This window comes from Drosophila nasuta, chromosome X (assembly GCF_023558535.2).
Source record: "Drosophila nasuta strain 15112-1781.00 chromosome X, ASM2355853v1, whole genome shotgun sequence".
NCBI lineage: Eukaryota > Metazoa > Arthropoda > Insecta > Diptera > Drosophilidae > Drosophila > Drosophila nasuta.
Genome location: NC_083459.1, coordinates 18,582,062 through 18,595,466, shown reverse-complemented (window position 1 = coordinate 18,595,466; position 13,405 = coordinate 18,582,062). Strand labels below are relative to the sequence as shown.

The 13,405-nt window shown below is 35.5% G+C and overlaps 1 protein-coding gene across 1 annotated transcript; it reads right to left on the bottom strand.

Moving 5' to 3' along the window:
- Positions 1–6,210: 6,210 nt before the first annotated feature.
- On the bottom strand, positions 6,211–13,202 carry LOC132796890 (protein mab-21). The gene is made up of 2 exons (XM_060808236.1): positions 11,967–13,202; positions 6,211–7,325 (listed from the first exon to the last, which is right to left on the bottom strand). The coding sequence occupies exons 1-2, from the start codon at positions 12,712–12,714 to the stop codon at positions 6,976–6,978; spliced, it is 1,098 nt and encodes a 365-aa protein (XP_060664219.1). The 5' UTR covers positions 12,715–13,202; the 3' UTR covers positions 6,211–6,975.
- Between the last annotated feature and the right edge of the window lie 203 nt (positions 13,203–13,405).

Here is a 13,405-nt window from a genome sequence, read left to right as displayed (position 1 = left end):
CTCATTACGCATGCGACGCGTTGTCCAGACTGCGACTGAGCGCGGAAACTGAGCAAGAGTATGGTATGGGAGAAGTATATCGTACATGTGTTTCGCGATCTTCTGCCTCGCATACTAATTACAAGTGCAGTCAGCTCCGTGCTCTCTTAACTCACACAGCAAGTGCACGCTAATCACGCAATGTGCTCGAATCCCAACTTGATTCCCAACGCAACCCAACCCAAGGTCCAAGTGTAGCTGTCATTTTACTTAGCGTTCATTTTCAATAATATCATAATTTATTGTTACAACAAGCCATCTCTTTCGTACTCTCCCGCTCTATATCTCTCTTTTACTCTCTCTCTTGCCCTTTTAGTGACATTCTCATTTCAGACACGTACTCGAAAATCGATCTCAATTTCGTAGTTCAGATATCACGCGCACAGCCCCGTAGAGATCCGTCCCAACCTTTGTTTTTATACCCGCTACCCAATGGGAAGAAGGGTATTACAACCTTGTGCCTTCAGGAAATGTATGTAACAATGAAAAGAAGGCGTCTTTGACTATAAAGTCGAACATTCTAGAACAGCGTCTGTCTGTCTGTCTGTCCGTCCGTCCGTATGAACACCCAGATCTCAGAGACTATAAGGGATAGAGATATACTTCTTTTTTAAATATCACTTTTTATGTTTGCACGCAGATCAAGTTTGTTTCATATTTATGCCACGCCCCTTCAGCCTCCGCAAATCGATAAATATCAAACAACAGCGTAAAAAGCTAAGGTTGAGTCGCTATTTTTGAAACATATAATAAAACTATATGTAATTCCTAAAAATTTGGTTTGGATCAGATAAAAAGTGTATAAGTTATTTAAAGAATACTTTTGTATGTCCATATATGGTATATTTTACATTTTATGGTATATTTCAAATGTATTTTGGTATATTTTTAATATTTTGTGTCACGTGTTAATTAGGTATGCTTTAAAATTAATTCCGCACTGTTTTTGTTTTTATTCAAAATGGGTAGCGGGTATCTCATAGTCGAGCACACTCGACTGTTGCTTTCTTACTTGATTTTTTGTGTCCGCTCCTTCGGCATGGGCACGCCACGTTCCACATAGTCCAGAGTCGCAGCTCAACTCGATTCTCCATTCTCAGTCGCAGTCCCTCAAGCCTCAATTCTCTCAGTTCTCCCCGATTCCCTTTTTGTATGTACACACTTATATGGCCAATATATATATTTGTGAGCTGACCAAGTTGGCGGCCCTTTTCAAGCTGCGATGATCACGTTGACATTTCGCTTCGACCATGGCGGCTGAGCGGGTGTCTCTCTCCCCTCTCTCATCATCCCTCTCGCTCACTCTCTCTCTCCCTCGCTCTCTCGCCGCCTGGGGCTGTTGACATGTCGCTGCTTGTGATTGATTTAGGGCTCGTTGGCTGCTTTTTGTTTTCCGCTGAAGCGCAGCCGTTTGAACCCATTGTTTTTAACCAAAAATGGGCGTACGATTGTCACAAAGAAGACGACAACAACTGACTACAACAATCACAATCACAGCCACAGCAACAACAACAACAAGTTGAGCTTTGATAATTCGTAAGTATTGCAATTGATATTGAGTTTGGCGGAGACTCTTCAAACTTAATTGATCGCATTGGATTAGTTTGATAATCGCTAATGCGCTTCAGAACAGGAGTTCAATCCATATTTCTGGATAATTTCATATTAAATGCAAAGGAATTAAATGTATGTATATCAACATAAGCTGAGTATTCGCTACGTATACTTAATTTGATATCATTTCTTCCTCAGCACTAACAAAACAGCTTAGTTATTTCTCAAATGTAATATATTATACTATAACTAATTGTTCTTCAAATAATATATGTATACTTTTTTTATATAAAAAAGCAATCCACATGAAAAACAGAAAATAACTTGAATTTTCGAAAATAATTACTACAAGAAAAAATGCTTTTAAAATCGATTAAGTTGTTAGCTTGTCAACAATTCTAAAATAGCAAATCTGAAACATTTGGAATTTTACTTATTGAATAGTCTATAATTTAAATGAGCAGTATTAAAAATAGTTGTAAATAAATGCTATTAAAACATAAGATAACTTCACTTTTTCTTATATATTTAAAACAACAAAAGGTATTTAAAAAAATCGATAATCACCTTAATCAAATATATCAAACTTGCATTTTCGCTTCATAAAATTGTGTTTCTTAAATATTTAAAAATTTAGGGACTAAATAAAGTTTTAAATAAAGTTTTAAAAATGTATAAAACATAATGTGTTTCCTATAAAAATCTTAAACTATATTATTAGTTAATAAAATTGCTTTAGTTGCATATTTAAATTAATAAAAATGATTTTAAAGAAATTTATAACAAAGCTTTGTATTATTTATTTATTTACGTGCTTAATTATAATACAAAATAATATAATAACTAAAGAAGGGAGTGATAGCTACTAAGGCCATCGACTCAAAGCTTTGTAAAAACCTTCATTTCTACTCTAATTTTAAATATACTTTTTTGATACAATAAAAATAATTTTTTAAAATTTAATAATACTGATAATATTTCTTATAAATAAACTACTTTGTTGAGTTATAAAATTGCTTCAATTGAAGCATTTTAAACGTGAATCGCAAAAAATTTGTAATAACAATAAAGAAATCGCAACAATAATGGCAATAACTATTGATTATTTTGAGCAAGTTAAATTGCCAACAAATGTATTTTATAGTTTTAGGAATAAAATCCATAAGAAATACATGTTGCTCAACCAAAAATGCAGAGTATACAAAGTGTATTTAGATTTCTGCACATTGATAGCAGCTGATTTGCCGATATTCACGCCAAGAGTCTGGAGGAAAATACACGTAATTACGGCAACTATGTAAAAGATTTCCAAGCAACTTGCAATGGTTGTTGTTGTTGTTGTTGTTGTTGTAGAGGTAGCTATGGTTGCTGTTGCCGTTGCCGTTGCTGTTGCTGTTGCTGTGGCGGCTCGTCGAGCGATGCCTTGCGGCGCTTGTGGCTCACCGTATTAAATTAATATTTGCTTTTTGTCAAAAGCCTATAATCAAGCACCCTGGCGATGACAGGCTAAGGGGCTCTAATTACAGCTTGTTACCCTGATGCACTGGCCACACAGGTCGTGGCTCACTTGGCTCGCGTTTTTCCCTCTCCTCCTCCTCCTTCCTCTCCGTTTACGGCTCACGCAAGCGAAGAGCGAAAAGCGCAACGCGATTCTGCAACTGGTCAACGAGTTTTGCTTGGCCTCCGTTTATGCTAAGTGGCAAGCGCCGACGCAATGCAACAGCAAATGCTTCTTTCTTCTTCTGCTGCTGCTGTTGCCTCCATATCCACCTCCTTCTCCCCATCCTCCTCCTTCTCATCATCATCATCGCAGTCAGCTGCCAGTGCAGTTTGATTGAAGTCCGTAAATTAAAATGGCCATGCGAAGAGTTGAATGCAATTCTCACGATTTGGCAGACCCGCGTCATTTGTTCTTCATTTGTGTGTTCTCGCTGCCGAGCCTCATCTCATCATCAAGCGAACGTGTAAGCTGTGTTCATTTGGCTATCTGCAACAAGCTGAAACCGAAAACCCAAAACCGAAAACTGAAATCCAAGCAAACGATCCCTGATCCGGTTTCGCTGATCAAATTAACCATTTAAATAAAACATTTGTTTTGATTTTCGCTTAACAAAAAAAAAAAACAGAACGCATTGCAACTGCTGCCAAAAGAAAGAGTCAGAGAGACAGAGAGAGAGAGAGAGAGAGAGAGAGAGTGATGCTGATGCCGGTTGACAGCCGTGCACAAATCTCGTTGTTGGTAGCTGCCTCAACCTCCATAATGATCATGATCAACAGAGGCTACTCAGCTACTCAATCTCCGCAGAAACTTTAATTCCCGATTATCACAGCATTTACTCGTACTTAAAGTGCCAGTTTCTTTCTTTTTTTGTCCATCATTCTACACATGCCATCAAATATTATACTTATACTTTTGTTTTATAACAAATTGTGTGTTCAAAATGTGATTATGAGATGTTCATAAAAATTTGCTTCTGGCCATTAAATGAATATAAATTGCAGCGAATTCATTAAGACACAATCCACACAAACACATTCCAAATTGAGTAACCGCTTCAGAAACCGAAACTGAAACTCAAACCGAAACTGAAACTGAAAACAAGCACGAGAATTTGGCTAACAAATTGGACACCCAACAAAAAAAAATACATATGTGTATATATCTGACATCTGCTGATGATGACAGGGCGAACACAAACATCAACAAGGGTTGAGGGAGGCAGGTTAAAGCTACGGCCAAAAATTATCATTTATTAATTGTTCTTTAATTTGTGTGGGAAGCAAACGCATCAATGGCATTTCTCCTCACTCCCTCGCTCGCTCAGCAGCAACAACAACAAAACAAAAAAAGCATATCAAAAACGCGTCGAGCCAAAAATCAAATATGTTATCTCGACAAGAAGAGCAGCAGCAACAACAAAATATAAAAGCAACCGCAGACAACAACAAATAATAAATTTATTTTTGTTTCTTTTGGGCATATTAAAATGCAAATCAAATCCAATAAACAACAACTCATTAAAAGCGCAACTAACCGGCTAACGACCCGATTTTTGAATGTCGCTGCCATATCTTCTTTTCTGGTCGCCCAATCAACCTGCTGGCATGACGCCTAATTGGTTAAAGAATATATATTCCATATATGAACCCTATATAGGCGCCCTTAGCATCGAGCCAACAACGAGCGACTTATCGATTATGTGTATTCAATTGAAGCGTTGCAGTTGCTGTTATCGATAACAGTTTCAGTTAGAATACAACATAAATACTGTTCAGTATCTATAATATTTCTTAAAATCATATTTCTATGTCATTCAATTAATCTCAGATATTCATTCCCAATTAACATTCTATCGACTCTAAGTATTCATTTCAAACGTGGCAGTTGCTGTAATCGATGACAGATCTATGTCGACTAATCTTTTTATAGAACATCGGCTTAACATCTCTGATAATATTTCTCAAATTTATGTTTCTATATATATATATAAATAAATCGTTTGATATTCATTCCCAACTAGGTTATTGACAATACGTGTTTCACATACATTTTATAGAATGAAATAATCACATATTTGCACATTTAAATGTCATAAAATTCCCATTGTAACTGTCATTTGCACTGGAATTTCATATAATAAAAACGTGCAAGCATAAATCAATTGGAGACAATAAAACATACTATTTATGTATATCAAACTGCAACAGCAATAAATATGTATATGAAGAACAAGCCGCAAAAAAAAGATGACTAAAGAATACCCCTTAAAGTTTTTAGATTTCGAGAATGACAATATTTATTAAAATTATTTTAATATCAGATATATAAATATAAATGAAAACTTTTTCACTTGAACAAAATAAACGTCACTTGTCTTTAATATAAATTTAAATAAACAGCTTTTATTTATTATTTGCAGGGTATAAGAAAATCACAAAAAAAAGAACTGACCGAAAAGTGAAATAATTGAATTTATGAATGGCTTTAAATTTAATTTGACTGTTATGTCTGTTGCTTGAAATTGAAACTCACACGTGATCTACATGTCGTATGCGCAATGCTTCGTTGTCAATCGATGAATTGGTTTCGTTGTCGTTGTCGTTGTCGTTATCGTTGTTGTTGTTGTTGTTGTTCTCGTTGCTGTTGTTGGTTTTCATTTGGCTGACTCAGGCTCAAAGTGGGCCGCTTCAACAACTTTAGCTTATGGCCATAATCGAAGACGAGCAATGAATTGGCAATAAATGTTTTCTTCTTTCGTTCAATTGATGTAAAGTTTATTGGGTTTGTTAGCTGTCTGCAAAATATCTTTAATGTCGCATTAAAATTCGCAACGCATTCGACTACAGCTCCGACTGTCAGTTGCGATGACATTTTCAATGGCCGAGCTGTCCACACACACAGCAAAAAAGAAGATCCAACTCCGATGTCTCCTAGATATCGCGACCTATAAATTGCCGCAAAATTGTCAAATTGCCAAAAATGGCACACGACGCCGTTAAACATCAAAGACCCTAACGCTAGAATCCGAACCCGAACCCGGATCTCTATTAATTGTTATACCAATTGTAGTAGTGAAAAGTTTTGTTTATTCAACTTTGAAATAAAAAACTCAATTTTCAATTTGTTGTTTGAAAAAAACTTAGGTTTTTATTGACTAAACTCACAAGAAAGGCAAAACACAAATAAATAATTATAAACAAAAAAAAAGGTTGATTTCAACCGCATTTCGCCGAGTTGAGCGCTACTAAAATTGATCCTTAACTTAAACTAAATACTTTAGCTAATTTTATTTGCCGCCTAGGCAAAAATGTTTTGCAATCTATCAAAAAAAAAATTCATGTATGTATTTATGTATTTAGCAAGTATTCATACTTAGTTTACTTAGGCGCAGTTTTTTTTTTGTTTGTTTTTTTTTTTATATATAATTTTGTGCGTATTTATGACCTTGTTATTATGTATATATAAATGTATGTATGTTTTAAAGGGTAGATATTTTTGTTGTTGTATACGTATTTGTAGTTGTATCAATTAAATATAGGAAACTCTTGAAGCGGCGTATACTTTTCGAAAGCACCTAAGAACTAAATTTAATTCTAATGAAATATCAAATAGTATTTGGGTTAAAATTTCCTCCACGAACGTTACCTCACTGAGCGTTGCCCCCTTCCCCACAATCCCCTTCGCTTCTACTACAAAATTCTAATCGTATCTTGGGGCCGCATTATGCGGCTTTTGTTTTTTTAGCTCAAAGAAAAAGAAAAACATAAAAATTAAATAAAAAAAAATGAAAAATGAAATTAAAATGATAACAAAAAAAAAAAAAGAAAAATAATAAAACGAATCGAATCCAACTCTCTACTTGCTTAGCAGCTAAACAAACTCTACAACTCCTCGAGGCAACGCACATTGGTCAGCATGATGCGGGTGAGGCGCCACACCTGCTTGGCGGCATTCTCGAGGGCGCCCGGCGACTTGCCCTTGAAGAGATCCATGTTGGGCAGGAAGTAGTGCGGACAGCGACGGCATTGCAGGCACGAGATCAGCTGTAGAAATATGCCATTGATGCGATCCGCAATGCAGTTCTCCTCCCATTCCATTTCCCTCGGATGCTTCTCGCATTCGTACAGCAGCAGCGTTTTCAGATGGTACGACGTTACGGGATTCCCGGGCAGATCCAGATGACGATCGCGCAGTGTCTTCAATATGCTAAGGCAACGACGGCGGCTGGCACCTGCAAAACGAAAAGCAAAAAAGAATTTATTAAAATAATGTATAGACAAATTTTAGAACAAATGAAAAAAGTATTTATTAAAATAATGTATAGACAAATTCTATTCATAATTTAAAATTTTGAAAGGAACTTAATGTAATACAAAATAGTTTATTATATATTAATTTTCTAATGAATCTCAAATATATATTCATATATTTATTTTCTAATGATCACAAAATGCCAAAAGAAGACTTATAATTAAACACTTTTGTTTTGCTTAATTTCATCACATTTGAAATAATATTTATTCTAACTTTCCTTTAAAATTTTTCAATAGGTACTCAATTTTTTTTTAACTTCCTACAGATATTCACAAATATTTATATCTTGACTGACTATTTATAATTATTTTTCTGACTAAATTTAATAAAACTGTTTACTAATCATTCTAAAGTTTTTTCAGTTATTATTAAATTATATTTTTAGACTTCTCTTCATAAGGTGCTACAGATATTCTAAGTATTCGCATCTTAACTGACAATTGATTAATAATTTTTCAACTAATTTAAATACAAGTTTTTATTAAGTACTCCCAAGATTTTTCTTTTAGAATAATACATTTTCAAACTTCTCTTCATAAGGTTCCTCAGATATTTTCAATATTCGCATCTTAACTTATTCGTTTTACTTATTTTAATAAAAGTTCTTACTAAGAATTCCAAAGTATTTTCATAGAAAAGATAAATTTTCAATCTTCATTAATTTTTCTCTTTATAAGGAGCTATTGATTTTCACAAGAGTTACTCCTTAATAGAGAATTATGTTATATTATTTAGCTGACTTATTTACCGAAATTTCGTGGTAGGTATTCCCAAATTTGTTCTTTTCGGATTTTCTACACCATAAATAATTATCACAAAAACGAGGCGAGTCATGGTCTAAGTTTTCCCAATCCATTAAGCTAGTTAGTCAGATAAATGGAGTACTTCAAGTTAAGCTCTATTATTTTGTGACTTTTGAGTTGTTTTAGTTTTCATTTTAATAGATTCCAGCATTTATCATTTATTATTTTGGACATTGATTAATTTCAATTATGCCCGATTACTCATTTTAATGGCACTCAAGTGTCCGATGCTTTTGAAAAACTGAGCAAACAAATAACATTTATGAAATTTGATAAGTGCCTACTTCCATCATAAGGTTAATTGTTCCTTTTCGAAACTGATTAATCAGTGCGTGTTTGTTGTGTGTGTGTGTGTGTGTGTGTTGCAAACTTTTGTGTCTTCTAATTTGCTGTTAATTGACACTAGTTGGCAAGCAAACCCATAACCCTATAACACAATTATTCAAGGTACATAACATATGTGAACTCAGATCGGTAACTACCATAAGTAGGCCTCGAACCGGTTTGATTGATCAACCTACGCGTACGTCAACCAGCACATAAATCATGGACATGGAGTGTCAAGAGACGTGCTAATCTCGACCTGCTCCGATAATCACGGTTCGAGACCACTTATATTTTCACAATACTTGGTTTTTTTTATTATTTTCATTTTTTGCTGGCTTATGGACTATTATTATGGCCATAGGCCATATGTTTCGATAGTGGTGTGTCGTCTAGTTATTGTAATCATCGTTATATTACCATATAAAATAATTGCATAATAATTCCATGGAATGTTTTAACATACTCAAGTTCATGACCAAGCGATATTCTTTTTCAATTATGAGTATTGGGTATTACTAGATCTTGAAAATAGAAATCGAAATCAAGTCACTAAAGTTGTAAAACAAATTATTAAAATGAAATCATGATTTGCAATTCAGAAATAAATTTATAAAATAATTGTTTCTTCATATCGAAATATCGAGTACTATAGAATGTTTAGAACTGTAAATAATATTCATAATATTTAAATAAATTTTACAAACTGTAGCAAACTAATCTTGTAAATTTCAATGTACTTTTTATTTTAAAAGAAATTTTGTCGATTTTTGCAGAGCTGTAAGTTTAGTTCACAATTGAACCAAACTTAAACAAAACATTTTTGGAGAATTTCGAAACTTGTAGAAAAACCGATATACGATGATGATAGCGATAGCGATAACGATTGAATCAAGCTTGAGAAAATATTTATTTTAGTTTTGAGAATTTCGACTTTGATAAATATGTAGAAAGTGCGATATACGATAGCGATAACGATAACGATTGTGCGTCAGCGTATTAAATTAAATACCAAATCGATCTGATCGAATAAAATTTGTATTAAATTAAATACTCAATCGTTTTGATCGAATAAAATTTGGAATGCGAGTTGAAAGAGTAAAATTGAAAATTAAAAGAATAGAGATGAAGATGAAAAGGACAAACCAATCTCTATCTGATGTCTTGATTTCGATATCTATTTGGATTTCGACTTTGATTTCGATTTGGTTTCCGATTTGCAGTTTTGGTATTTGACATCGCTGTTTGCGGTTAAAATTTTGTATTCGCTTTAAGATTCTTAGTTTTGCTTTTATTTTTGTTGTTTCTATTCAATTCTTTTTTTTTTGCTGTTTCTGCTTTTATTTTTGTGTGTGTGTGTGTGTGTGTAGTTTTCGTTGGGGAGCGCTTCTTGGTGACTGCGCGCCCGTTGTTTTATTTATTTGTTGACTTTATCTAATCGCCGAGATTTAAAATATTTATAAAATCGTTTAGAAATTTATTTATGGCTCAGGCATTGGCATTGTTGATATCTACAGCTACACGGACCCCAAAAACCCGTTTGGTCTTTCGACCAAACCAACTGACTAACTGGCTACCTTATAGCTATGCCAGCGCGACTTTGTCTTCGTCTTCTCGACTTCGACATCGACTTTGACTTCGACTGCGTTTATCTGGCTCAGATCAGCGGATTTGTGCGCGTGGGGAGAGTGAGAGAAAGAGACAGAGACAGACAGAGAGAGAGAGAGAGAGAAGCCAATAGTTGAGTTTGCTCAGTCAGTGCAGCAATCGTCGCTCTGAACAGATTTATGATCGTCGCCAGTCGCATATAGGGGCCCGTATCTCATTTCTTATCTCTCTCCCGATAAACGATGGATGCGTTTGCTATTCGAAACTAAATCGCTTCGATCTGCTGCTTAAATGATTGTGAATTAATTGTGATTTTGATTGTGAATTGTGATGGTGAAATTCTAGTATTCATTTGACATTTATTTATTCCAAAACTTTGATCATATCGTACTCGATATGATCGTGAACAATGTGCGATCGTCTAACGAACACCTTATCAATTGTGGATCTCAGCACAGAGTCACCCAAAAAAACACGAATGGTCTTTGGCTGCCACAAAGATATCGCGTATCTGGCCTCAACGATCTTGGGGGGGGCAGAAAATGATCGTCTGTCGTGTGGCCAGACCAAATGCTTAATTTACAAGCAATTATATCAAACTACAGTCGCTGATTTGTTCGAAATAAATCAATTAAATTTAAGTGTGTCACTGATTGTAAATACGTTAGCTACTCCCCATATACCGTTGACAGTTTGCTACCAGTCCAAGTACTAAACCAAAAAACAACAAAAAAGAATTGAAATTCGATTGAAAGTAAAAACAATTCTAGATTAATTTACAACCGGATAGCATTTATTTTCGTGGCTTTTGGTTTAATGGGGTGTTCGGTTTTACCCATAAATAGTCATAGACCTATTTCGTCTGCTCTCGAAGTTTCTTTAAATAGCCATCGCCTTTGGATGGTAGCATACTATATATATAGTGCCTATCTGAGGTACTCTGTATCTATGAAAATGTCGAGATTTCTGCGGTTTTCCCCAGCAAATTTAATCATCATACTTTCAAAATAATAATTTGATTACTATTTCAATGGCATTACTAGCATTATATTTTAAGTGCATTAAAGTATTAGTTGATTTTAATCTTAAATATTAAATGTTGACTATTAAAAAAAAAAACTTTTCTTCTTTTTTTGTTCGAAAAATTTTAATTTCAATTCTAAACCGATTATAATATATATAATATAATATAATAATAATACTTTTGACTGCTAGATTTTCTTGGTTCATCTTCTGATTAATTTTTAAGGCACTCGAATAATTTCAACAATTTAATTTCGGAAATTCCATTTTGGTCTTAAAATTCCGAAATTATTTTTCACTTTCTTTGTTGTCCTATAAACTTTTAATACATTTCTAAATCGGTTTCCCATTAAGAAATATTATTTCCTTAAAAAATGTGTATTTAATATTCGTTTTCTTTTTTCAAGGGACTCATGAATTTCAAGTATTTATTATTATTATCAATAATTTTAAATTTTGATCGAAAATTGTTGATCTTAAAATTTGTAAATAAATTTTTCCTCACTTTGTTAATAAGAATTTTGAAAGTATTGAAATATTTTGAAGAACTTTGTTGTTTCATTAAATCTATTATTCAAATTCTTATTATTTCTGTTTTTCTAAGCATCTTAACTAAACTTTTACATCGATCTGCGTTGACTAAATTTTATCTCTACTATTTTGATTATATTTTCAATGGCACTAAATTCAGTTATTTCAATTTTCTTTTATTGATGGAGGGAGTTTATGTGATTCGCCGACGGCAACTTGGAGCAAGAACTTGAAGCTTTGTAGCCCCTAAATAAAGAAGGATAACTCACCTTGCAAGAGGCGATTCTCGGCATCCGTAAAGCTAAGCACCCAGGCATCGCCCTCCATGGCGGAGTTCTTGCCCTGAAGTGCGATGCACTCCTTGGAGAGCATATCAAAGCCCTCAGTCTTAACCTCTGCCACAATATTGGGATGCGGCCAGGGGATGCCCGGCAGCGGCCAATGCGAGGCTGAGCGTGGCCAGAGGCCGGCACACTTAAAGGCGGGCGTTATTTGCACAATGATCCGCTCTCTGATCCGCAGCTTCACCTCGGTGGTATCGGCGATCATCTTGACAATGTCACGATAGGCACACTTATCGCACGCTTGGGCCACCAGCGTCTGGAATCTGGAGCGTATTTTGCGTGCCGATAGATAGCCGGATGCCGTGATGAACTCCACCCACAATGACATGGATCGCTTGCGTCCGTCGCTCAGCTTGAGCACCGCACAGCCGGGCAGAGTGCCGTCGTCGACGAAGTTGAGAACGCCCATCTGATTGAGGTAGATGATGATTTCGAATTCTGTGGGTGAGATCACTTCCAGGCCCTCGAAGCGACCGTTATAGTCGTTGAGGGAGGAGATGAAACGTGGCTCCTGCACCTCGACCTCCTTGAGCACATCCTGAACGATGCGACAGACCTCCTGGATCTGTTTGTGGATCTGCGCCTTGCGCACCTGCACACGATCCGCACAATATTTGTTCATCTGATAGACCATCTTGGACTGTGCCGCGATCATGTCCGACGGCACCAGCATTATTGACCCGGGTGACGACGTCGTGATTGCGATGCTATCCTCTCCTTGTGTATTAATTATGTTGTGTTTTGTCTCTTGCGAGAATTTTTAGTTTAGGAACTGTGGCAAAACTGTGTTAACAATTTTTCAATATCTTTTTTATATTCTTTTCTTTCAAATTTTTGCACTTTTTGCTTGGTTTTGCTTTTGCACCAAAAAAAAATATTATAGTTTTTTTTTGCAAAAAAATTGCAATTTATTGGCAATTGATTTTGTTGTTGTTCACTTAACAAAACGACGGCGGGCGGCAAACGATTAACGGTTAACTGCGGCTAACGGCGGCTTCTGCTGATATCACACGTAAAAACACAACAGTTCGATGTCGATGTCGATATCGAGTTGCAGTTCGAGTTCGAGCTCGATTTCGAGTTTATTTCGCACTCGTCGGAGTCGCAGTCGCAGTCGCAGTCACCTCGTGTCGCGTGTACTCGCGCCATCAACTCCAAGACATTGACTGATTTCGTATGGCGTGCACGCCGCAAGAAAAGTATCTCTGCCGGGCCAAACGAAAAGCAGCAACAACAAAAACGACAAACGAAAACGAACAAAACCAACAAACACAAACACAAACAAAAAAAACCAGCCACAGTCGTCGTCGTCGTTGTCGTCGCCACAGACGCAGCCGCAGCCGCAGCGCTGCTCAAAATCTCCA

Coding starts and splice junctions, on each gene's coding strand:
- LOC132796890 (XM_060808236.1), bottom strand. CDS start 12,714: ATGCTGGTGCCGTCGGACATGATCGCGGCACAGTCCAAGATGGTCTAT. Junction 7,326..11,966: donor CGAGAATCGCCTCTTGCAAG/GTGAGTTATCCT, acceptor TTCGTTTTGCAG/GTGCCAGCCGCCGTCGTTGC.